Here is a 23,776-nt window from a genome sequence, read left to right on the forward strand (position 1 = left end):
CTTTTTTTTGGGTTGTGTTTTTTTTAAAGAAGAAAAAAAACGAGCAGAGAACATTAAACCCATATTTTTCTTGGTTCAGCAAAGTTTTGGCATTAAAGTCATTAGTTTAAAAAAAGTATATATATACATATATATAATATAAATGGTTTAATGTTCTGTGGTGTATATTTCCTCATCAGATATGAAGTTAACAGCTTTTAGTAATGGCTGTAGCGTTGCCCATAACTTACAGAACTTATGGGGAGTAGAGGAGGTGGATTTTTGTCATTAGTTGTAGCTAATGGGGCTATTTATAATAGAATCATTATCCCCGGAAAGACACGGCTTTTAACTCCTCGCCGGGGGACCGGGCAGGGCAGGGGGATCTGGCTCAGCCTCGTTTGCCTTTCCTAGCTTGGGGAAGGGGCAAATGGAGCCGAGCTGGAGGGAGGCAGCCCGCCAGAGGGCTGCCCCCTCCCCGGGCCAGGAGTGCCTGCTCAAGGGCCCGGCCGACCCCCTTGTGCCTCCTCCAGGGCCGTAGCCCCTTCCCTTCGCCCGGCTTTGCTTTGCTCCACGGAGGGCAGCGTTTGCTGGCTGAGGATGCCTGAGCTGCTCCCGATGCCTGCTGCCGAGGCAGGACAGCAGGGAAGCAGCAGGCACAGGGAGGGATGGCAGGGGACAGGGTCGCCCTGCGGGTGGCTTTGCCTGGAGAGGCTTGGCCGGTTCGCTGGCAGTGCTGGCTGCTGTGGGTGCCGGCACTGCTTGGCAGAGGCGCTCAAGCCCTGCAGATCCTGCTCTGCCCTACACCGGCTTCCCCCAGCTCCCGCTCTCTCGGAGCCTGTGTTTTGCAAAAGAGGTTTTGGCACTGGGGCAGAAAGCCAAGCCAGCCCTATCTCAACCCACAGCCAACGCCAGGGCTTGCCTGGAGGCTGTGGTGAGCGGAGATGCTTCCAGCCTGAGCCAGAGGTTCCCCGCAGTTCCAGCAGCTTCTTCGGCACAGTCCCTCCTGCTTGTCCCTGTCTCCCGTATCCTCAGCCTTAACCAAAGGTGCCATCTGGCTTGGTTTTCTGTGATTTTTCCTTTATTTTCAGGACCCAAGAAACAGATATTGATCCATTTCCCAAGGCAAACGTGTGCCCTGTGTGCTGACTTCTCCCAGGCCTGCCCCGGGCAGTTGTGGGGTGCCAGCTCCCCGAAGCCAGAAGAAAGGGAGATGGGGAAGCTCATCTACCCTGCTCCTGCAGGGTCTTTCAAGCAGATCCCGCCTGGCAGCACAACGTGGCTGGGGTATTTTAAGACATCTGGAAACAGCAGTGGATGAGGGGTTTGGAGCTGGGGCCCCAGTGCTGCTGGGCTGCTGAGATGTTTCCAGAGAGGGAAGGGCTGGGGAGGCAGGATACCTTAGGGCTGATGGTCCCATCACCACTTCTCTGCCCTGAGCTTGATGGTGTTTTGCACAGATTAGCTGCTGTCCTCAGCATCTCCCAAGTGATTTCAGAAGGATCCCACTGCACCCAAAAAAAAAACAAGTTGAAGGAGCTGTATTTTATAAACATCTTGGCAAAAGATGGCCATTCCTAATTGGGAGTTTCCCAGGTCTCCAAGCTCATAGCAGTGTGGTGGCCTCTGAGACAAGGGAACTGCAGCCTCCTCTGCTCAGGGGCACATCCCTGCAGAGCTCATGAGGACCAGAGGAAGCTGAAGCACCCTGGGAGAGTCCTACCTCCCAAGAGAGGCTGCAGGCAGGGGACGGGCCACAGCAATGAGCTGTCACTGCTGGGTAACCCTCTGGCCAGCAGCACTCGGCCAGGGGAAGGGCAGGCACACAGAACTGGGGTCTGGGTTTGTAGAGGGGGAAAAAGTGGGGAGGTAGCATGGCTGGGCTGCAAGTGCCACTCAGCTGGGGCTGCGGTGCCTGGTTGCCAGTGCTGGGGTCTCAGAGATGGATTTGGCAAGGGCGCAGTGGGTGGGTTTGAGAAGCAGCTGGAAAGGGGTAGAAAGCAGGACACCCCCACCCCAGCCCTTCCCTGGAAATAGGCCCCAGGAGGGAGCCAGGTTTTCCGGTGGGTGCTGTGGACCAACCGTGTGCTCTATGTACATATGTGTAAAACCATATGTAACTACTTATTGGTTCTTTGGTTTGGGGTTTATTTTTTGTTATTTTTTGTTTTAATTGTAAAGCCATCCCGTTTTTCCAAGGAGGGGGCTGCAGGGGGCAGGCTGGGGAAAGAGGCATTCCGGTTTGTTACACGTATCCGCCACTTCCCCTCTTCTGTAATTAGTTTAAACGATTTAAAAAAAAAAAAAAAAAAAAAAAAAAAGAAAAAAAGAAAAAAAAAAAGAAATATCGGAGTTACCTATCTTTGCCCAAAGAATCCCAGTTGCACAAAGCGATATTCCGGTGTGTCGATGATTGTGTGTCGGTGTATATTATACAAAGAGGTACTTGTCACTCCCGTTTGTAAACTACATTTGACATTAATTAAACAAGTATAAATCTTCTGGGGCGCTTTCTGTATTTCCCTTTGCAGGCAAGAGGCAGTGGAGCAGACACCCCCACACACACGCCACAACCTCTGGATGCGGGTAATGTCCCAAAGGGGAGCCTCAGTCCTATTTGGGGTGCAGGGACAGATGCAGGGACAGATGCATCTCTGCCCCACCACGGATGGGGTCCCCCAACTTATCCCCCCCCCAATAGAGCCAGGAGGGCAGGACAAAGGGCAAACCTCAGGGGACACCCCCATAATGAAGTCTCATCGGCTGCATTAGTTGGGGGCAGAAGGTGCCCAGCCCCAACAGATCTATACGTCCTGCATTAGGGGCCACCGGCACTGTATAGGGTTACCCCTGACAACAGGGACTGGAAGGCTGCTGGGTTGGGAGGGATAGAGGTCAGGTTCCCCCCAGCATGGGGCTGGCGCCAACGCTTTTGGTTTACAAACATTCTGCAGATGGGTCGATGGGGTGTTTTCAAACCCCTCCCCATGGCTGTGTCCCCTGGGGGTGGGGTGCTGGGGGGTCCCCAGGCTGGGGGGTGGGGGGGGCGCTGCAGGGATGTCAGGGACCTCTTTCCATCTGTGGTGGCAAGGATGGGGAAAGGGGTGGATTTGGCCATTTTTTGGGGGAGCAGCAGAGCATCTCAGCTGCTCTGCAGTTCACTTTCAGCCCAGAGGAGGCCTGAGGCCAGGGAGAGGGGCAGGAACCCTCCCTCCCTTCCTCTCCACCCACCCCGCAGCAGGCTGCTAATATTTTATTTAAAATATCTTTAGGAAGCGGAGGGCTGTGATGTATCGGATGTATTGAGAAAATGCTAATGTGTAAGAGCGTGTGTCAGGGGCCTCGTTCATCACCCCGAGCCGCCTTCTGGGGGATCCATATCTAATTAACAGTAATAAATGAGGGAGCCCACCTAATGACAGCCCGCCAGTTTGTTATGGAAATGAGGCAATCCCATTAGGCAAAACACTTAATTAAACAAACTGCTCGTAGTGGAGGCCAGAGCAGGACGGGCACAAGCCCTTTGGGGGACTGGGGGCCTTGGTACCCACCCCCCACACACATGCCAGGTGGGGCGGCACAGAAGCTAGTGCAGCCCCGTAAAGCCCAGTGCTCATGGTCGACCCCAGCAGCAGTGGGCTGGGGGAGCTGAAAGGGACCTACCGGGTGGGGGTGGGGGGCCGGTGTCCCCGGCCGGGGAGGGGGCAGCTCAGATCCCCCTCTAGTCTCTTCGGAATGTCGATAGGCGAGAGGCGGCAGAGGCCAAACACAGATTTCCAATCAAATGCGTGTACTTGGCTCCTGCTCTATTGACACTGAAGCAAGAAAGGCTCAAGGTTAATTCCTTATCAATACCCTATTGTCAGCTCATTCATCACCCGGGGAGGGCAGGGACTGCCCAAGCTCTCCCTGCCCCAGCCCCTATGGGTTTGGGAAGGTGACTGAAGGATGCTGTGCACATCTCTGCCCACCCCAGCCCTGTCCGGGCAGCCCATCTCCAGCCAGTGATGCTGGGGTGGCCTTGCAATCATGTAAAGATGCAGAGATGAGGGGATGGGGGCTCAAGTTCAAAGGGAAGGGGATGGGGGGGATGCCAAGCAGGCAGAGCAAGCAGCTGCTCAGTGAACCCCTTGCCCGTGCCCCGTACTGGATGCATGAGCTGTGCGTGGAGTATGCTGGGTGGGTGCGGTGGCAGGGGTGAGATAGCGGCTGTGGCCCCCATTTGCGCTATTCTGTTTCCTACCTGCTCCCCAAGCCCCCAACCCTGTGTGCTGGGGGTGTCCTGCCAGCCTTTATGGAGAGCAGCGCTAAGCTCAGCTCCCTCCCCAGGGCTGGGGGCTGCAGGGAACCCCAGTGATCTACACAGTCCCACTTTGTGGGATTTACAGAAGTTGAATCATGATCTGTCTAACTGCAATATTGCACAGGAATGGCAGTAAAGCTGTTCCTGCCGTTAGACTTTTGGTTTTAATGTCAGTTAAAGCTGAGAAACAGAATCTAGTACAACCTCCAGGGGCAGGCAGCTCTAGGGCTAGATACTGCTCTATATTAACACACAATCTCTACTTCTCGTCAGAGTTTGTTCCTGATGGTCTTTTTCCTTGCTGCGAGAGGGGACTTCTTGCAGGAGATGATGCTCTCAGGCACGCAGAAGCACTGGGTTGACCCGCGCTGTTGGGGTCTTCAGGATCTGTTCTGCTGTCTCCTAAACTAGGAACGTCTCCACACAGGAAAGACGGGACCTGCTGCCACCTCGTGGAACACTGTTCCCTCCCGGGCCGGAGCATCTCACGCTCAGGGAGGTTGCCACAGCCGCCCTCTGCCAGCTCCCTCCTCCATCACCTCCACGGGGCGATGGGGACCAGCCTCACGCCTCCCCCCTTCCCTTTCTAGGAAACAGCACATAGATTCGGGGTGCTCATTTCCATCTCAAGCCGTCCATGCTCTTCCATCAGTGGCAGAGCTTCACACGTATGCCTGCGACTTGCCAACACGTACAAAAACAGGCCCTCGGCCCATACACAATTTGCTGCCCCAGCACACAAAGGGCAACAGCAGACTTGTCTTAGACCACCTTTAGGCGTGGACACAGGTCAGTCTTCACCTAGGGGCTTGGTTCAAATTACTCACGCTGCAAGATGCTCCCCCTGCTCCAAAATGTGATCCCTGGCTGGGCTGGATCATTCCCCTGCTCTGCTCAGGTCCCCACCACAGCCTCTCCTAGTGCCGCAGGGCACCTTGGCTGCACGGACACCCTCCTACTGCCCAGCAGCAAAGCACCCTCCAGCCCAGGTATACGACCACCATGACCACTATTTAAACGGCTTCTTTCCTTTTTTTTAAAACCTTCCTGTAGCACCACCGCTGCCTGGGGAGAGAAGGCAGCACCGGGGACCGAGCCAGCAGCCAGCTCCCTCAGAGGAAACAATCACAAACAGCTTTTGTTGCTGAGGAAAGGTTAATTTGCGCTCTTGCAAAATGAACCTAGCTCGGAAATACGCAATGGCAGCAGCTGGCCCCTGGGCATCCTCCTCTCCCACCACCGCTGCTCCACTGTCTGCACAGGGCTGGACCGTACCAAAACAAGCTCTGGGCTCCCCGGGCAGAGATCGCCGGTGCCACATCCTGCTCCCCACCCACAAGGCAAGCCCAGGGACACTGTTTTCCCCTCCCAAAGAGCAGATCTGCAATACCCCTCCCATAGCTTGTTTCACAGATTTACTTGGATTTGACAAGATATCCCAACCTTTGGCTTTCAGCATTCAGGCTGAAGCTCTTTAGGAACACAGGCTGCACCAAACTGTGACGGCTGAGCAAGGATTAAGGGTTTGAGGCCGAGGTTTTTTTAAATCCAGTAGTGCTGGGCCAGTTCTTGGCCATCTGCCCTCAGACTCCAAGTTATTAATCTTCTGTTTCAAGTAACAAGCAACAGAAATAAAGAGAGGGCAGAAAGGGGAAAGCAAGGATACATGCTGTACAGGAAAGAGGGCAATATATCACACAATACCTTTAACACACTGCTCATCATAATCATTAAAACTCACTGGGACACAGAAAACAAAACCCACCCAGAAGACTGGTGATGATTTCCTCCATAAACCACTGGCTTGCTCGAGATCCCCCCTGCTCTTAGAGAGGTGTGTATGCAAATTGGCCCTGAATTTCAAGTCAGTTTTGCAGCAGTGGAAATGCCTGTGAGCTGGTTCCCATTTGTGAAACACAGGGCACCTCCAGCTGGGGAGCTCCAGCAGGCAGCACGCGCTCCCTGCCTGCTGCCGTGGAAAGTAGGGAGGCAGAGTACAGTGGGACTGTGTTGCAGAGCAGCAATCCTGTGGTAAGGAGGTGAAGGTGGGGATGGAACACGTAGCCGACACACATAAGGCTCTTCACAGAGGGAGCTTCACCGTCCCATCACACAGGGACAAAGGGTTTAGCTCCAGCTCCTGCCAGCCACACTCTGCAACAGCCCAAGTCCTTAAATAGGAGAAGTTCAATGCCCAAGGCAATAAACAGGAACAGCAGATTCCCAGCCCAGTACAACTGTATTAATTCAGAGGTGTATATTATGGAGTGTTTAACTGTTCTGTAAACACTGAACCCGTAGAAATCAGCACAAGGGCAAGTGCTAGTTAAATAACCTTTATCACCTCTGCTGCCTAAGAGTTTTCACAGTGCCACAGACAGGCTGGATGCTCGGAAGACACAGCCCAGCTCTCCGGCAAGGCAGGCAAACCAATCACAGCTCAGGAGTTATGGCACAGACAGCACAAACCAGGGGCCTGCTTTAAAAAGCCAGGAGATCTCTGACGGCCTTTCTGGGGATAGGGGACCATGCCCGGATTTTACAGGTCCAAACCCTGGAACAAGAATTTCTTCATGAAAAGTGGCAGGCTGAAGGCTATCTTACCACAGGGTAGCCCTCACAGCTCACCTTCACAGTGGAAACTGAGACTGGGATCACACCTACAGAAAACTGGACCCTGAACAAGGGCTCCTGTGCCTGGAGCCAGTTTTCGCTTTAAAAAAACTGAAGACAAACCAGGCCATCAGCCCCTTTTCAGTTAATTCTCACCTATCCTATACAGCCCAGTCCACCCTTTAAAACCATGCCCAACATGGCATTATTCTTTGCTTTAAATAAGCGTTGGCCGCTACCCTGCTAAAAACAGTTGGACTGACCACACCTCACTCTGTGCTTCCACTTCTGTGAGGTGTTATGGTTCTTGTTTTAAGCTTCCAAATTATTTTAGTGCTTCCCAAGAGACCTCCCTCTCTGCATTTCAATTCAGAACACCAAGTGCTTTGTAATTGTGGATGACAGCACCCCAAGGGTGGGCAAGACAAGCACAGCAGCCCACAGGCAGCAAATATCAGTAAAAATCCTCATGCTTTTCCTGTTCCCACCTCTCGTGGGCAGCCCCCTTGTTCAAACAGGCCCATATCACAGCCCTCCAGACTCTGTTCCTGGCAATCTTTGACTGGGAATTAACAGCTGGCTAATCCTGTCCACCACATCATTAATTAGCCTGCAATGCTGTGACATAGCATAAACATATTAGCAGGCTCTCCTCTGTCTTAGTTCCTGCTTCTCCCCCAAATAAACAACTAAACCCAAAACCAAACAAGGCTGAAGTCCAATGAGCTACTTTTTCACCAGGTGGAAGAAATTAATTTCTTGTACATACTGCACAGACAGCAGAGACTGATTGTCTGAAGAGAACATTATGGGGAAAAACATTGAATTTCATGGTCATTTGTAGGCTGGAAGCAATTTAAGAAATACCCAGTATAAATCATAGCTCCATGAGACAGTTACATTTTTCTCTGCAGTTCCACCTTTCTGTTTCTGAGGTCTTTCGGGTTACAGCTGTGCCAGTTCCCCTGCATTTCCAGATGCACAATATAGGCTGCTCAAAGACACGCAATAACAAATGAGTCGTTCTCCAAGAAAGCAAAACTACTTGGGAGAATACAACAGACCGAAGGGAAAAGAAACAAAACACATTGAAAAAGGTTAACTTAAATGGTTTGGTTGAAGAACACAAATTATCACAAACATTTGAGCTCCCACCAAGGATCAGGGCTTTGACTGCTCTATCTCAGCTATTTAATGGAACTAGATGACAGTCTCGTCATACTGCCCTGTACACACCTTTTCCAGGTCTCATACTTGGTTTCTGGGCCTGATCTTCAGCAAGGTGTGTAACAAGAGCTAGGATGCACTGAGAGAAAAGTCCTGCAGAGCTGCTTCTGTTCGCTCACGGCAAGATAAAAGATGGCAGAGTGGAAAAAAACCAACAAAGACGTGGAAGGGCCGTATTGTAAAATCAGTACGAGGCAACAGAACACACACATTGGACATCAGGGACAAGGAGACAACATGGAAACCAGAGAACACTAGGAGACAGGAAGAAACAAATAACATTCCATGTGAAGTTCTGGTCTGTGACACCTTGGTAAAGCACATCAACTTCAACCACGCTAGGATTTCACCTTCAGTACTTTAAATCAATCCATTTCTACTTTCTGCTGTAACATGGCCAGCCCAAAGGCCACCCTGGAGGCTTTCAGACTTGTAGGTAGTAACAAAACCAAACCAAACCAAAAAAAGCTAAGAAGTTTCTACTTTCCTCCCTTCAAAGACACAAAGGCAAAGGGGGTGACATTTCCCATACAAGCTGAGCAAAGCAGAGACAAACATTGGAGGTCGTTACACCACTAATGAAGCGAGCCCCCGACACAGTCAGACAGGAAAGTCGTACAGAGATTGCTGTAATAGGTGGGATACGCCCGCATATGGCTGACGTGAGACGAATCTGAGAAGTCTACAGCTTTCACGGAGACACCAAGCTGCTCCCGGGCATCAGCCATGTGCTTAACATCGCTGGCCTTGATGATGGCATCGGCTTGGGAATAGAGGTAAAGCTCCGGCCAGCGCGAGGGCGCTTTCAGCAGGGCATCATAATGGCTTTCATGGATGAAGCGAGTCAATGGGTACAGCAAGATCCGCAGCACGACAGCTGTAGTAGCAAAAGCGAATAAGAGGAAATACTTGAGCAGCACATTTGTTGATACCAAGACAGCTGCCAAGGCACGGAGGCCTCCTCTCAAGTTTCTCCTGCCAGGGGCACTATCAAAAATGGTGCCTGCTACTTTGAGGTTCTTAAATGGCTTGTGAGCATGGAGCACCTCAATGATGTAACGGTACAGCATGACACCACCATTGCTAAAAACATGAAAAAGAACTGGTCTGTTTTCAATGCTGTAGTCAAAGAGCAGCTCCAGGAGTCGCCTGGCTAGGGTCTGGAGAGATCTGATGCCAAAGGTCTCAGAGAAGAATATCATCCTCCATGGAGCCGTGTAGCGGATAACGGTGCACCCCTAAGAAGAAAAGAAAGAGACCCCACACACATTTAGGCTGTGCTGTAAATTACATGGAGTAGGCAAGCATCAGTACAAAGAACGTGAAAATTTGGGACAGGTTTCAAACGGAAACCACAGGACCAGAAGAAAGTCTTTAGTGTCAGTAGCAAGGCACAGGTATAAATAAGATTATATTAATCATAACAGCACACGGTATTATGAAAAGGCTTCTGCAGTAGCAGAGACCTGGACCTGATGAAAGTCGAGATCCTTTCAAATCTTGTGCTAACTGGCACAGCCCCTGGGGACATTGCCACCCAAGCTTTTACGGGTGTTAGTCTTCACCCAGGAAGAGAAAACCACCTCCCCAATTCACAAACCTTCAGTGTCAGCCATTTTGGTAAGAAGGGCCTGCTCTGGTACATATCTAATTCACAACATTGATCTTCCTGTCCTTGGGTAGTACTCGTTTACAGCTGTCTCTAAGACTCACCCAGAGTCAACACTGACATGGTTTTCATAAGCTTTTCTGAAACACTCCAGCTGTGCAAATGAAGAGCACTGGTTCAGAACTCAGAAGTCTGAACAATTGCCTTTACAGTTAAGGCCTTACATTTAGCTGTAGACTGGGAAACAGGATCTTGGAGGAATTTCTAAACAGAGCAGATAAAGCATTTATAAATGTAGCTCTAAGTCTTTTCTGTCATCTAAACTCACTGACGTTACACACGGACAACACAAGGCAAAGCCACCAATACAGGCCTCCCGCCTAGAGCTCCCTAAACGGTGAATGAGGAAGAAGAGGATATCAAGTTCTTAAACCAAAGTCCTGTATACCATCTTGCCACAGTTGCAGCCATTTGCTCATTAAGGAGCTAAGAAAACCCTTTCTCTCCTTTCCCATTGCTATCATCTTTCTCTAGAAAAGTATTTTCAAAAACATCAGCACGCTGCCATGTAATGCGTTCCTCATCTGCTCAGCAGCATCCCTTAGGCACAACAGTCACTTAACAATGAATTCTTCACTAGAACAAGCCAATTCATGACTCTTGCACTGGATTACACATTAACAATAGACTTGTTAACGTACAAACTTTGCCACCTATAGCTGAAACAGATTTAGATAAATACAAGACCCTTGTATGATGACAAAAAAAAAAAAAAAAAAAAAAAGGCTCATGTTTCACTGGGTCCCCATACTATGAGCTGGGGTCATTCCAGTAAGATACAGTATTAGAAAGGAAAATATCATAACTTGGGGAACTAGTGATCGGACAGACCTCTCTATTTCAAACACAAGGAGTTCCTAGTGAGCAGGTACGACTGTCATAGGGTGCCTGTTTCACAGGCAGGATAAAATGAATTTGGATTACAACATCTGAATGAATCATCTTCACAGGAAGGAAAAGCCAAAGGAACGGCAGATGCTGATGCGCTCTGTCAGTCCTCAGCCTGACCTCGCCAAGTCTATGTTGTGGCCTATCAGCAAGCTGTAAACGCATAATCTTTCCCTGCATGTTTATTCGTTTGGAAAGCTAACGCAGTTCATGTCATTCCTGAATAATCTCACAACTTTAAAAGCCTTAAAATACTCCAGTGATTCACAGAACAGTAGAAAGTTTCTCCAAGGAAGTAGTTTTGTCTCAGCTGCACACACAAAGATGACATGAGCAACTGTTAGATAACACTGCCTGGGCTCCAAGAGACAAGGAGCTTTCAATGACAAGAGAACCCACCACTCAGTCCCAACGAGTCTTCAGACTGAGAAGGGCTTTAAGAGTGATTTTACCAACACACAGAAAACAGGCAGTTTCTCAGAAAGCTGTATGACTGTGCCATGAAAACATAAATAAGCTACTCACCTTCTGACTGTAGATTGCACTGTATTTGGCCAGGTATTTGTCCTGACAGCCTGCCCAACCTAGAAGGATCACCACAGGCTGACCGTCTGCATACCCTCTCTCTGTACTGCTCTCTGAAACAAATCACAAGATTTAAAGTAATTGTCCTCCAGTCTATCAGAAATAGAACTTACAGCAACTTGCCTGGTTAATAAAGCTTAAAGGTAAAGGTGAAGCAGGTATTAGCTTCATTTCTCAGTCAGTTATGAATACTGCCTCATCCCAGTCCCTATGTGAGCGTGCTCAGAAGGACAGCACAGTTTCAACCCCTGCAGCTTCCCGAAGCTCTCCACTGACGCAAAGACAGCAGTGTCCAGATCACGACGGGGGGCAGACACCCCCCTCACGCCCCCCGGGAGCTGGGGAGGCATCAGCGACTGCTGCCCACCTCCGGGGGAAAAGGGAAGCGTCCTGCCCTGCCCTCCGGGAACTACCGGACATCTGGTACGTCACAAGCGTCTCCACGGTTCCCTCCTCCCATGTCCTGATGGGTCCCCCAGGCCCGGTGTCCTCCCAGGCCCGGTAACCCCTCTCCACCCTCGGGGGTCCCCCAGGGGTTCCTGTCATTGGGGTCCTCCAGGACGGCCCGCCACGCCCCTCCTTCACTCCGGGTTCCCCCGCACCGCGGGCCGCCCCCACCGCCAGCTCCACCGCAGCCTCCAGCCCGCGGGCCCCCATGGCCGTGCACTCCTGCCTCACACCCCGCCGGCGCTTCCGTTCTCCCCACCGGAAGCTCCGCCCCCGCCCCACCCGCAACCAATGGGAGAGCGCGCTCCCACCCCGCCTCACTTCTGTCCCCTCCCCTCCCGGCCTCCCTACTTCCTTAGCAACGCGCCCTTAGCACCCGGCCCGGGCTGGGCGCCCCACCCACCTGGTGGCGGAAACTGGCCCACCCATTGGGCCAGAGGTGCAAAGGTGGGTCGCGATTGGTTCGCTGCGGTGTCAGTCATGCTGAGGGGTATCCGCCCCCTCGGAGAAGGTGGCAGGGAGTGAGAGGCTGAGGCGGGCGCTGCGGTTGGGAGGTTGTAGGGCCTGAGGGGGCGATGCGGGATGAGGGGAACTGTAGGACCTGGAGTAGGGGCCGCAGACATGGGGGGCTGGGGGGTAGGGTAGGCGTGGGGGCTGAGGGGGTTGTCGGTCCTGAGCTGGGCGTTGGGTCAGGGCGGGCGGACACGGGGGCTGGGGTGGGCACTGGGGTCGGGGAGCGCGTGACGGACTGTAGGGCCTGGGGTGGAGGGGAGCACATGGCCTGCGGTCGGGCTGGATCAGGCCTGGTGGGACGGTCGGGGCTGGGGCGGGGAATGTCGAGGCCGCGGTGTATTAGGGAGGGTAGGGGCTGAGATGCCTGTAGGGGTCAGTGCAGGGCCTGGCTGGGGGTGAGGGGAGTGCAGGGGCGAGGTTTGGAGTTCTGCCTGGGGTTAACAGCGGGGCTGGGAGGCAGGACATGTAGGTGAGAGAGGAGCCAGTGGGACTGTGGGTTGATAGGGGCTGGGTAGAAGGCATCGGGGTACACTGACAAAGGTGCATTGTGTGTGAGGAGGGTTGTGGGGGACTTGGGGCATGCCAGGAGAGGGTGAAACTTGCTAGGGAAACAAGCTGTAAGTTCTGCTTGAGGCTGGGCACAACCTTGATGTTGCAAAGGTAACAGAAAATCACTGTCCTTCCACGAGTCCAAGGCTGTCAGTCCCTGGCACCTCACACTTGGACTGTGGCTGATGCAGCACCAGTCTGCCTTTTGATCTCAATCTGATGATTTAGCAGCTCTCTGGATGTAAAGACCTGCTGAATTGCCAGAGCCAGTTCCTAAATCACTTGTGTTTTTCTTGGCAGATATAAAGCACTGCTCTGACCCAGCCTTGTTTTGATTATTAGGTCAAATGGACAGGGGTGCCAGCCCAGCACTGCTGAGAGCAGAGTTTGAAGCCAACAAACAGGAGTTATGTGCTGATGCTAGCACTGACAAACGACTCAGGCAAGCCATTTAACTTCCCTGGGTCTGTATGTTCCCATATGTAATCTGGTCATAATAAAAATAGTCACATTTTCAGGGTACTTTGCAATGTCGGCCTAAATAGTACCATGTCAGCAGATGCTGTTACAGTAGACAGGGAGAGATACCACTGTATCCTCAGAAGCCTCATGTGATCCTTGTTTCAAACTCTTCCTTTTTTTGACATCGATTCAAAGACAAGCCCTTTGTATCAGTAAAATCCTCACATCCAGAGGCTGGTGCTGGTATTTCTGAATAGTGGGGCATTACTGCAGCTTTATAATAAAAATAGGATAGCATTACACCACCAGCACCTTAAACATAAATATGGAAATGTTAATTTAGAATCAATTTTGGGATGTTTCAGACAGTAAAGTTCTTTTAACTAGATCTCTGTTGAGGACAGGGGAGCACTTTATGGGACTGTAAATTTCATGCAAACAGTCTCTGTGAAATACAGATTCCCCCTACATACTAGCTGTTCTCTCAATATCAATCATATGCCTTGCAAGTAACATTTCACAAATATTCTGTAAATCACAGGAAAATGCTGGCAATAATGTGAAATATGACTTTCACTTGACTGGTTCACCAGAGGCCCCTAACAGGCCATTCTCCTGTCAGCACTAACATTTGTTATGGCTAATAACATTTTCAATCACAACTATTTTGGGAAAATGGATTTATTTTAAACCTGCTTCCCTGCAAAGAAGATCCTCAAAATGCCCTGCCAAGGACACAGACTCCTTAGAGAGCACAGACCGTTAATTCCCACATGAAATTTCATCTCATCTTAATTCTCAAACGTTGTTTCTTAGCCAGCTTTTTGAAGACTTTGTTTTCAGGCGCTGAGGTACCTGTTCACCTCTTCGTCATTGTTTTCCATCTGGTTCAGATAATAGCAATAGAAAGTTACTTTTGAGCAGGCATCTTGGGGATATTCTGGAACTGATTTGGGATTTCGCTCCAGATTCTAGGAGAAAAGACTTAAGAACTTTGTAGATAAGAAACTGTTAATCTTGGCAACTTGTATTACATTGAAAGAAACTTCTTATTCCGAAACCCAAAGATTTTGCATCGTTTTAACTTCTTTTCTCTTAAACCACACTTTAAATAAAACCTAAAATGGTGCTTTTCTTACATAGGAAGCCCAAGAACCATAATAGACAAGGTGTGAATTCCTTTCTTATCCTCAGGCATGTTGATACAGCTTGGTGGAGGACATCACACCTGTGTTAATGCAGTGGTCTGTGACCTTGTCCCTCTTTCTGCGTCTGCATACACACACAGACACTGATGTTTAGCTGAGAGGCTCCTTGAGGTTGGTCAGTGTCTGAAAGCCAAACACATACGTGCCAGTGGAATTCTCACCTACCTGAATGAACAGAGAGCTTCTGACATGTCATCCCCCTGCTAAGTGCACCTTCATATTTGACAAGCTGGAGTAGGGGATAGCATACTGAGCCAAAAGTGCGCCAAAATTTGGCAAAATATGGATTGCTTTATTTAACATCTGTGTGAAGGGATGGAAGGAAGTGCAGGCAAGGGATGTTTCTGGAGCTTCTGTCTTCTTGCCTATAGCTCTTATAATTTCAGGTTTTCTTAGATTGTTTAAAAACATGCTATAGAAATTAGATAAGAATAAAACAGAGCACATGTCTGCCATGCCAAGAGGTCCCAAAATGCTCTGCCACTGCCAAGGCCAAGCACATCTTCCTTGGAGTGGATGTAGGCCCAGTCCAAATGACTGTCGCTCCATCATGTGAGTGAGGGCACGCTGCACTGCTGGGCGAACAGGCATTCACCGCCCCCTTGACCCTGTCACTCCCCATAAATCCATACCTATTTCTGCTCTCATTTCACCCTATTTGTTCTCTGGCAGGTCAGATATGAGATGCAGTGTTCATATCATGAGGCTAGCGAGAAACCAAGGCTGGGGTGATGGATAACATCAAAATGACTTTATTAGCAGAGCAGAGAAGTCCTGTGCTGAAGCCACCTGCCCTGGAATACAATCTCAGGTCTGTCACAGATTCATTGCGAAGCTTCAGACATACCAGGAACTCTCCTTTTACCTCAGTTTCCCATCTATGAAAGGAGTATAAAGGAAAATGAGATTGAATTAATGGCTAGTAAGCACTTTAATACTATTTGACAGAGATTTAAAATGTAATTCTGGTGTCAATTCCTTAGTACAGACCTTTTCTGTCCTCAAGCCCTTTTTTAATTTCTTTCTCACTTTTCTCTAGGCAAAAGAGATCACGAGTTCTGTCAAAGAGCAGGAAGCCATCAGGAAGCTCATGGTTTTCTGGCAGGAATGGGATAGTGCCCACAAAGTTGCTCAAAGCCACATCCTGGACAACTTCTTTAAAAGCAATGACAGCAAGACAGAACAAGAGCTGGAGCTGGAGTTCTCTTAGGGAGCCAGCTTGTTTCTGGCTTGCCTAACAGTGTGGCTCAGGATGACGTGTCTGTTTCCTTGGACAGCTGGAGGTGGCATGTGGTAGTGGGATGGAGAGGAGGAGAAAGTTCTCTATCAAAAAATTTTTAAAAGAATAAACTTCTGTATGGAGACGTACATATCCAGCCACATTCCGCAGGGTTAAAAAAACCTGGCTATATAAAGACGGAACTGAAGGGGAAGCCATGTAACCTGTCGGGGACCTAGATTTAGTTTTTCTCATATTGGGATGAGCATGCTGCCTCTGCCCGCCTATGAGAGGAAGGTCCTTGCACTCTCACAGAGACAGTACCCAGTTCAGACCTCTGCGTTGTCACAGGCAGCCTGGGGGTCACCATGATGGTCTGTAAATCTCTCCTTAGCCTTGTCAAACAGCTACGTGCAGAGCACATGCCTCGACAAGCTGCTCGAGTCCGTTGGCATCTTCCTGTCTGCTGCAAGTGGGTGAGTACAGAATGTCACTGTGTGATGTGTGAGAGGTGCCGTGGGGAAGACACACAAGGGTGAGGGAGTGAGTGGATAAGCAAAATAACAAGTCCTTGTCCATCTTTTGGGAGGGCTGTGAAAGCATTTCAGGCAAGGCAGGCCCCAGTGAGGCTTGTGGTAGGAATTTCAAATGCTCTCAGAAACAAATCCACTGCTTGTGCGTGTCTCCAGAGCCACCATCTCACTGACATGATGTGGCAGGAGTGTGGTGAGGGTCTGAGTGCAGAGACTAGGCTTTCTGTGCCTGTGGTTAGGTATCTGAAATGAGCACAGGGTAAAATGGGAGCTGGTGACCTGTTGGCAGCAAAGCGTGCTGCTGGCGAGCATCCGTCTCTGCGCTCTGGGCTGAGCCTCCTTGTGCTCACCACCCGGGCGCCAGGCACCCACTGCAGCGAGGCAGAAGGTGACAGTTCCCAGGAGCACTGCATGCTGACGGAGGAAGGTGACACTTTGGGCTTTATTCCCCCCTATCCTTGCAGACGCAGATACCTTACTGAATTTCTGGAGATCGGAGGTGTCTTGATTCTCCTGGAAATACTAGGGCTGAACCACCTGAAAGAAGAGGACAAAAGGGAATCTGTGAAGCTGCTGCAGCTCATTGCAGACGCTGGCAGGAAGTATAAGGAGCTCATTTGTGAAAGATACAGTAGGTGGCATTCCATCCGTGCTTTTTCTTCATGTAGGCGAGGATGATCTCCCTGACCTCTGGCCCCCAGGGCTGCTTGCCACGCTGAGCCACTCCCTTCCCTCCACTGCTGGACGGCAGATGGCTGCAGCCTGTCTCTGGCTGGAAGGAGTTCAGAGGCCCGGCTATTGTTGAGCTGTTGCATTTCATCCCCCCTCCCAGCTTTTAGTGAGCTCGCTTTCTTTGCAGACATTTCTTTTGATGCGATATTGCTGCCCTGCTGTTTTCAACTGCTCCAGTTAAAACCACAAAACAGTTTCCAGTCTTACCTGCAGCGTTCACCTACTGCAAACTTTCCCAGACTTCCCCTCTGGGGATGCGAAGGTTTTGCAGCTTGTATCTTTTGAAAGAACCTTACAATGGCAGGTTTTTTCCTGTTTCTTTCTGCTGGGCAGTGGAAGCCAACCCCTGTTATTTGCTCTGCAGTGACTTGTTCGGATTACGTTGTCAGAGGCCACGGGATGCCACCTGCCACCACACAGCTTCCTCCAAGAGAGACAAAGTGGCAGGATCAGCAGAGGGATCCTTGGCAGCACTGTTGGCATCCCAGCGCCAGACTCTCTGCTTGTGTAAACACCCGCAGAAGGGCCTTGGCCACCTACTTCAGCTGGGAATTTTGCCAACTGTTTTCCCAGTTGGTGGTGCGGCTCCTGACATGTGCAAAGAACTTCTTCCTAGCTTCAGTTCTTCAAGCCACACTTCAAGTGGGATGTGGTGCTATGTTCCCTTGGGGGTGACATAAAACAGCTGAGATGGGTGACCCAGGCTCATCAAGGCACACAACTCGGTGTCTCTTTCTCTGTTCAGGTGTGCGATCCCTTGCCAAATTCGTGACCACTTCCAACTCAGCAGAGGCTCAGGAAGAGCTGCAGGTTCTGCTGGACTCTTTCGGCCACAGCAATTCCAAGTACCAGAACCAAGTCTGCAAATGCCTCATCACTGTGCTGCTGTACGCCTCCCCTCGAGCTCAGCAACTGGCTCTGCAGATGCTCAGAGTCATGCAGGCGGGCTCAGGGTGAAAAGCAGTGTTTGCTTCCTTGTCTGTCTTTCCTGCCCTGGCAGGAGCTGTGCCACTCTTTTTGGCATTGGGGGCTGCACCAGGCAGCCCCTCTGCCTGGAAGAGAACAACCTGGACTACTGTGTCAAGACCGTGCCTGTCACTCTGCCCTTTTCCCCCCAGGATGTAGTGGAGGAGGCACTCTCTGTCCCCATGGAGCCCGTGCTGCGCGTGCTGTGCTCGGTGCACCTGGAGGTCCAGTACGAAGGTAGGATCCGTCTAAGCACCCCCGGGGCGGTGGCCGAGGAGGTCTGGGGGAGGCTGGGCCTGGCCGACTGTCGGTGGGATCTGCGGCCGTGCTCGGCGCTGAGGCCGTGGGCGCCTCATTAGCATGGATCTCATTAGTATTCCTCTGATTTGCATACCCAGGGTGCACCGCGGCCAGTCGGCGCAGCCCCGGTAATCCTGTCCGCCGCCGCTCCCGCGGGTAGCTGGAGTTCGGGCGCGGAGCCCTGCGCTGTGCGCCGCGGGGGCCGGGCCGGGGACCGAGCGGGAGCGGCGGGAGTCACCATGTCCTGCGGAGAGACAGCCGAGGGTGGGTACGTGTGCGAGGGAACAAGGGCACATACTCCGGTTTCTCTTCAGATCGCATAAATCTTTCGCCTTTTACTAAAGATTTCCGTGGAGAGGAACAAGCACGAGTGTCGATAAATTTTTTGAGGCTCCGCTTCAGGTGGAGCTATCCTTTCTTTTAGTTAAAAACAGAAACAGTGCAGTGCACGATAAAGCTCGCTCTGCTAGTTGGGCGTTTTTGTACCGTCCCCACCCCGTCAGCACAGCGGCCGCCTCCCCACCCTTGCCCGGTCAAAAGATGAGCGAGCGATCGGGCGGGGCTTGGGCGGCCCCTTCTCCCGGCCTCTGCCTGCCGGCGGTTCGTGCTCCGGCAGAAGCGGTTAGCGGGGGACCTGCCCGACACCGCAACGCTGTTCCGGGCGCTCCAGCCCCGCCCGGGCCGCCGCTCTGGTGCTGCTGGCGCCGCGGAGCTCCTGGGCAGGCACAGCCGTCACTGCTCGGGCCTCCGCGCCGCGCGCGGGGCCCGGCCGCCTCCCCCGTCGCCGCCGAGCTCCGGTCCGTAGCGGCGAAAACGGCGGCGGGGAAGTACGGAGGCCTCTCCCTGAGCCGATTTCGCCTCTGCGCGGCGTTGCCCGCGGGGACGATGCGACCCAACCCGGGCGCGGCGTGGTCCTTGCCCACTTCCGCTCGCTGGCCCCGGCTGTCCAGCTCCGCCACCCCCGCCCTTCGCTCCGGCCCTGCCCCGCCCATCCGGTCCCCTACCGGGCCCCGCGCGGCCCCGCCTCCCCCCGTGCCGGGGGCGGGGCGGGACCCTCGCTAGCATGTCCCGCCTCAGCACGGCTCTGATTAGCATACCCAGGGTGCAGTGCGGGCAGAGCCCCACTGGTCACCGCCGCCCCGGGCCAGCGTGGCTGGTGGGTTCGGGCCGAGCCGGGGGTGTCAGCGCACGGCGAGCCGGTGTCGGGCCGGGTGGGGCGGCGGAGGTGGAGGCGTGTGCGGAAGGAGGGTCGCCGTGTTCTCTGCGACGGCAACTGGGGGTGGGGGCGTGTGAGGGGGGAGACAATGGTTATACGCTGGTTTCTCTTCAAATCGCATAAATCTTTCGCCTTTTACTAAAGATTTCCGTGGAGAGGAACAGGCGCGAGTGTCGACAAATTTTTTGAGGCTCCTGTTTGGGGGAGCTGATCTCGTTTGGTTAAAAACAGAACAAAACCACCAGAGGGTGTTTCTGTTGAGTTTCAATGCAATACCGCGCGGAGGAGGCTGCCCGCGTGGGAAAACGGGAGCCTTCGCGCAGTGTGCGGCGGAAGCAGAGCTCTGCCGCGCGACCGGCCCCACCGGCGGCAGAGCTGACCCCGCAACTTTGCACCTCCGCGCCGCCCCGTGCCGCCGCCTCATTAGCATGCATCCGTTACACTCCGGCTGTTTTGCATACCCAGGGTGCACCGCGGCTCCGCCGCGCCGCTCCGGCCCCGACGATGTCCGCCGCCGCGGCCGGTCCGAGCCGTTCGGGTCTGCGCGGCTTGTGCTTCTCGGCGAGGACGGGCCCAGCGGAATCCGCGGGGCCGGGGGCGGGCGGGCGTCCGTCGCCCTGACTTATGGGTCACGGGGCGGGCGGGCGGCGTGCCGGGGCGGCAGGGAGAGGTATACTCCGGTTTCTCTTCAGATCGCATAAATCTTTCGCCTTTTACTAAAGATTTCCGTGGAGAGGAACAAGCACGAGTGTCGATAAATTTTTTGAGGCTCCACTTTAGTGGAGCTCCCAATATTTTGGTTAAAAACAGATTGAACTGAGTGGTGGTACTTGAGGTTTCAAGCTTGTTTTCAACCCTCTCATCGTGGGGTGGTTCCTGTTGCTTGCGGAGTGACCCCGGACAGGCGTCCCCAGATCCCTCCTGCTCCCCACAAACACTTCCCGAACACAGGTGCCGCGCTGTCAGCAGCTCCCTTCTCCTCCAGCCATCCAGCTGATGAAGGCCCTCGTGGCCCCTGAGGTCCAGCCGGCCCGGCTGAAAGGCCTGGTTGCGCTACTGATGCCCCCCAGGAAGAAAGCTCTTACCTTCTGTGAGGAGACCGCCAAAGGTAAAAGAGCCGACCATAGCCCCCGAGTACACAGCAGGCCGTGGCCTGTCAGGGTGACCAGGGGGTGTTTCTCCCAAGCTCCATCGCCTCCTTCTGCAGGGCCCAGCGGTTGCCCTGGCTCGTACTGGAGGAGATGCAGGGTGCTGCCCCTACGGCAAGGGGCACTCCGGCAGGGCCTGCCCGCATCGCGGCAGTGCTTGCCTGCAGCACCGCTGCTAGCTTGCAGGCCTCCAGAGACCTGCTGCGTTCTGCTGCCTGCTGGGCCGGGATACTGAGCAGTTCCAGCCCCAGGCGTTCCCTCCCCTGCCTCAGCAGAGCAGGGCGCGGTGGCCCAGGCTCTCTGAGCTGTGGCTGTGCTGCCGTGGGCATCCTGTACTTAGATCCTTGCAGGCAGGGTACTACCTATGGTACATAGCCACTGGGTTTACCTGAGGCATGTTTCCTCAAAAACGGTATCCTCCTTTCATGCTAGCAGTGTATAACTCCACCTACCCTCCCTCCTAACATCTTAGAACGTTTCAAAGCATTGTTCTCACTTTCCTGATGTTCCTCAATGCAGGGCAAACTGCACTGTGCCTGAGGGAGCCCGTGCCAGTGTCCATTCAGCAGGCAGCTGCTGCAAAAGCCATTGGGTAAGAACTGTGAAGTAGAATCTACAAGAGCATAAAAGGGACTTTAGAGAAGTGGCTTCCTTCAGGTGGGAAAGAACTGGGACTTCTTCCTCCCAGGGAGCATTCACCCCTGGCACTGCTCTCTGGGTGAGTACCCCAGCTCTGCTAAGACTCCTGTTCTAGGCTCTTCGGAGATGGGGCATGTTCAGGAATAGGGCAGTGCTCAAACCCTCCCTGCTACTGACACCAGAGCTGGCTTGAAGTTTTATTTATAAGGAGATGTGGAATCCCATCTGCTCCGGCCCTGTGTTCTGTCACAGTGTCCCCTTTATGGCTGGACCTGGAAGCAATATGTGTGTCCTGCCACAACACAGAGCTGAAGAGTGCTGTATTGCTCAAGGCCATTGTGTTCTCCACATAGCTGGGAGCCACAGCAAGCAGTGAAACACCCTTCTTTAACATCAGTCACCCAATGGAAGAATCTAGTGCCTATGATTGACTGCAGAATCCTTAAGGAAATTCAAGCATTTGTGCTAAAATTGGTTCATTCAGTATGAATTTCCTGCAGTGTCCACAAGATGATAGTACTATCAGAACAATTTTCCTGCAAAAGCAGATGGCAGAAAAGCCCTTGGTGGGTCAGGAGACATACTGGAGTGTCTTCCAGGGACATGCTCGCAAGTGTAATGGTGGTGTTCAAGTCCTGGGTTCTTTATGATCACACAAGAAACTTGCTAGACTTTAATACACACCAGGAAGCTCCTGCTAATCATTAAACAATTGATTCTTAGGAAGCCCACGTTAAGTGATTGGCTAATCTATGCACAGCCAAACATTTCATGTTTATTTTGAGACTCTTGTGTTTGTTGATGCCCCTAGGGCAGGGTAGGAACATATCTTCCATTGAGGTTGCACCAAGAGGCGCAGACTCAAGCTGTTGGACGCTTCTTCCCCCATACACAGTAGGGGCTGATGGCCTCTCTCATTGCAGCATATTAGCCAAGGAGTCAGCAGAAGCAGATGAAAAGCTGATCCAGCTGAAAGTGGTACGTGGCCTGATGGCTGCTGTGGGGAACCTGGATCACATGGCCAGCCAGAGACACGCCAGCATCTCCCTGGAGGTGAGCATGGTGGTATGTGGCAGCAGACACCCTAGCACAGAGTCTGCTCCCAGAGCACCTGAGTAGAAAGTCTCCCTATGCTGTGGGGTTTTTTTTCCTAAGCAAAGCAGACACAGGCTTATTCACAAAGGCAAGAGTGACACTTCCTTTGGGAAAGAGCTGTATTTCCCTTCTTGTCTGCCTCCCTCCTGCCACCCACCTCACACAGGGTGCTGGGAAGCCAATGTTGGCTCTCACACCTCTGTTCTACCCCAGGCTTGCTTTGGGTAGCAAGCACAGACAGAGCCAAGGGGCTAACCTAACCAAGACAGTTTGCCCGGAGCAAGACACTAGCACAGAATTGTAAGCAGGCTACTTTTCTCCTGCTGGTGCTGCGTAAAGCCTTTTGGCCTGCCTCAGCACAGCTCCGCCTGTATAACAGCCACAGGGAAAGACCATGCCTTCAGTAGATGGGAAGGGCTGAATGAATGATGGCTGAGAACTAGGCTGCTCAGGATGAAAGAGGTTTTACAAACCTACCCTTTAATGCAGAGGGTGAGTGCACCCTTCCTCTGATCAGGCACCAACAGAGGGCAGGATGAACTCCCTGGCAACTGCTGCGCTGCTGTCATTTCACTGAAACACCCTCCCTCCTCTTGTCAATGAAGGGGGGAACTGGCACTGGGGAAGGGCAGGGGGGAATAAGATGAGGCTTGAGCAGAGACCCACAAGTTCCTCTTGGTGTGTTCGTGAAGTGCCATCAGTAGCACCAGTGCTGAAGGAGGTGGGTCAGGGACCCGATATCCTGTGACAGGTTATCTGGCACCACACCATCCATGCAGCTCTACCCTCTATACCCAATTCAGATCTCTTCTCCCTACACATCAGCTCTCTGTTCTGTTGCAGTATTTTGTCCCCACGTTTCCCTTTGTGGAGGAGTGCGTAAAGGCACTTGGGCACACACTGTTCTAGTGCTTTATGGTAAACATGCCTCCCTTACGGGGTTTATTAGCAGCCCTAGGACCTTGGTCTGTTTTACAGGGATGTAGGGACTGGATTTCTTTCCACAATAAATCAAGTCTTGCATGACAACCCAGAAATAAACAAACCAAGCCACCTTTTGAGAATTGTCCACCTTCAGTCTCAGTGTTCAGGAAGGTAATCACTCTGATTCAGCCCCAAGACAAGGCAAGGAGGGATCCCAGACCCCTGCTACTTCTGTGACAGTGAGGCAAGAGGTGACCTGAGCTCCTCCAAATCAGGTCCCTTCTGACTCTAGCTCCTGGTTTGGATATAGAGATTAGTAAGTAATGTTAGATCCAAAGGAAGGTGGAACAAACAAGGGGCAACATTTTGTTCCTTGCGCCCATCTTTACTTACCCCAAGCCATCATGGGGGAAGGCGGGATAATCCAGGTATAGTAACATCTGAAGCAGAACAGGACTATTTTGCTTTAGTCCAAACTCAGTAGGGCATAACAGCCCTTTTACTCTGGCTATGCCATGTTAAGATGATATAGGCAGAGCCCAGGTGCAAGTCAGCTTTGAC

At 52.2% G+C, this 23,776-nt stretch overlaps 2 protein-coding genes and 3 non-coding genes across 5 annotated transcripts; 4 read left to right on the forward strand and 1 right to left on the reverse strand.

Moving 5' to 3' along the window:
• Positions 1 to 7,802: 7,802 nt before the first annotated feature.
• TMEM53 (transmembrane protein 53) lies at positions 7,803 to 11,921 on the reverse strand. Its single transcript, XM_086462895.1, has 3 exons — positions 11,834 to 11,921; positions 11,205 to 11,317; positions 7,803 to 9,360 (listed from the first exon to the last, which is right to left on the reverse strand). Exons 1-3 carry the CDS (start codon positions 11,919 to 11,921, stop codon positions 8,698 to 8,700), a joined length of 864 nt encoding a protein of 287 aa, XP_086319021.1. The 3' UTR covers positions 7,803 to 8,697.
• ARMH1 (armadillo like helical domain containing 1) lies at positions 11,920 to 22,519 on the forward strand. Its single transcript, XM_086463010.1, is given in 10 exon segments — positions 11,920 to 12,069; positions 15,483 to 15,700; positions 16,070 to 16,138; positions 16,660 to 16,826; positions 17,673 to 17,869; positions 18,046 to 18,130; positions 20,395 to 20,517; positions 21,077 to 21,149; positions 22,120 to 22,249; positions 22,505 to 22,519. Coding segments are annotated over 10 exon segments (1,227 nt in total).
• LOC147415848 (U5 spliceosomal RNA) lies at positions 18,488 to 18,603 on the forward strand. Its single transcript, XR_015183445.1, has one exon. It is a non-coding gene; the product is annotated as a U5 spliceosomal RNA (small nuclear RNA).
• Positions 19,504 to 19,618, forward strand: LOC147415849 (U5 spliceosomal RNA). The gene has a single exon (XR_015183448.1). It is a non-coding gene; the product is annotated as a U5 spliceosomal RNA (small nuclear RNA).
• Positions 20,082 to 20,196, forward strand: LOC147415850 (U5 spliceosomal RNA). The gene has a single exon (XR_015183444.1). It is a non-coding gene; the product is annotated as a U5 spliceosomal RNA (small nuclear RNA).
• Positions 22,520 to 23,776: the final 1,257 nt, after the last annotated feature.

The sequence above is a fragment of the Leptosomus discolor genome, chromosome 3, assembly GCF_034619465.1.
Source record: "Leptosomus discolor isolate bLepDis1 chromosome 3, bLepDis1.hap2, whole genome shotgun sequence".
Classification (NCBI taxonomy): Eukaryota; Metazoa; Chordata; class Aves; order Leptosomiformes; family Leptosomidae; genus Leptosomus; species Leptosomus discolor.

Coding starts and splice junctions, on each gene's coding strand:
- TMEM53 (XM_086462895.1), bottom strand. CDS start 11,921: ATGGGGGCCCGCGGGCTGGAGGCTGCGGTGGAGCTGGCGGTGGGGGCG. Junction 11,318..11,833: donor CGGAGTGAAGGAGGGGCGTG/GCGGGCCGTCCT, acceptor GATTTGTTTCAG/AGAGCAGTACAGAGAGAGGG. Junction 9,361..11,204: donor GTGCAATCTACAGTCAGAAG/GTGAGTAGCTTA, acceptor TTTTCTTCTTAG/GGGTGCACCGTTATCCGCTA.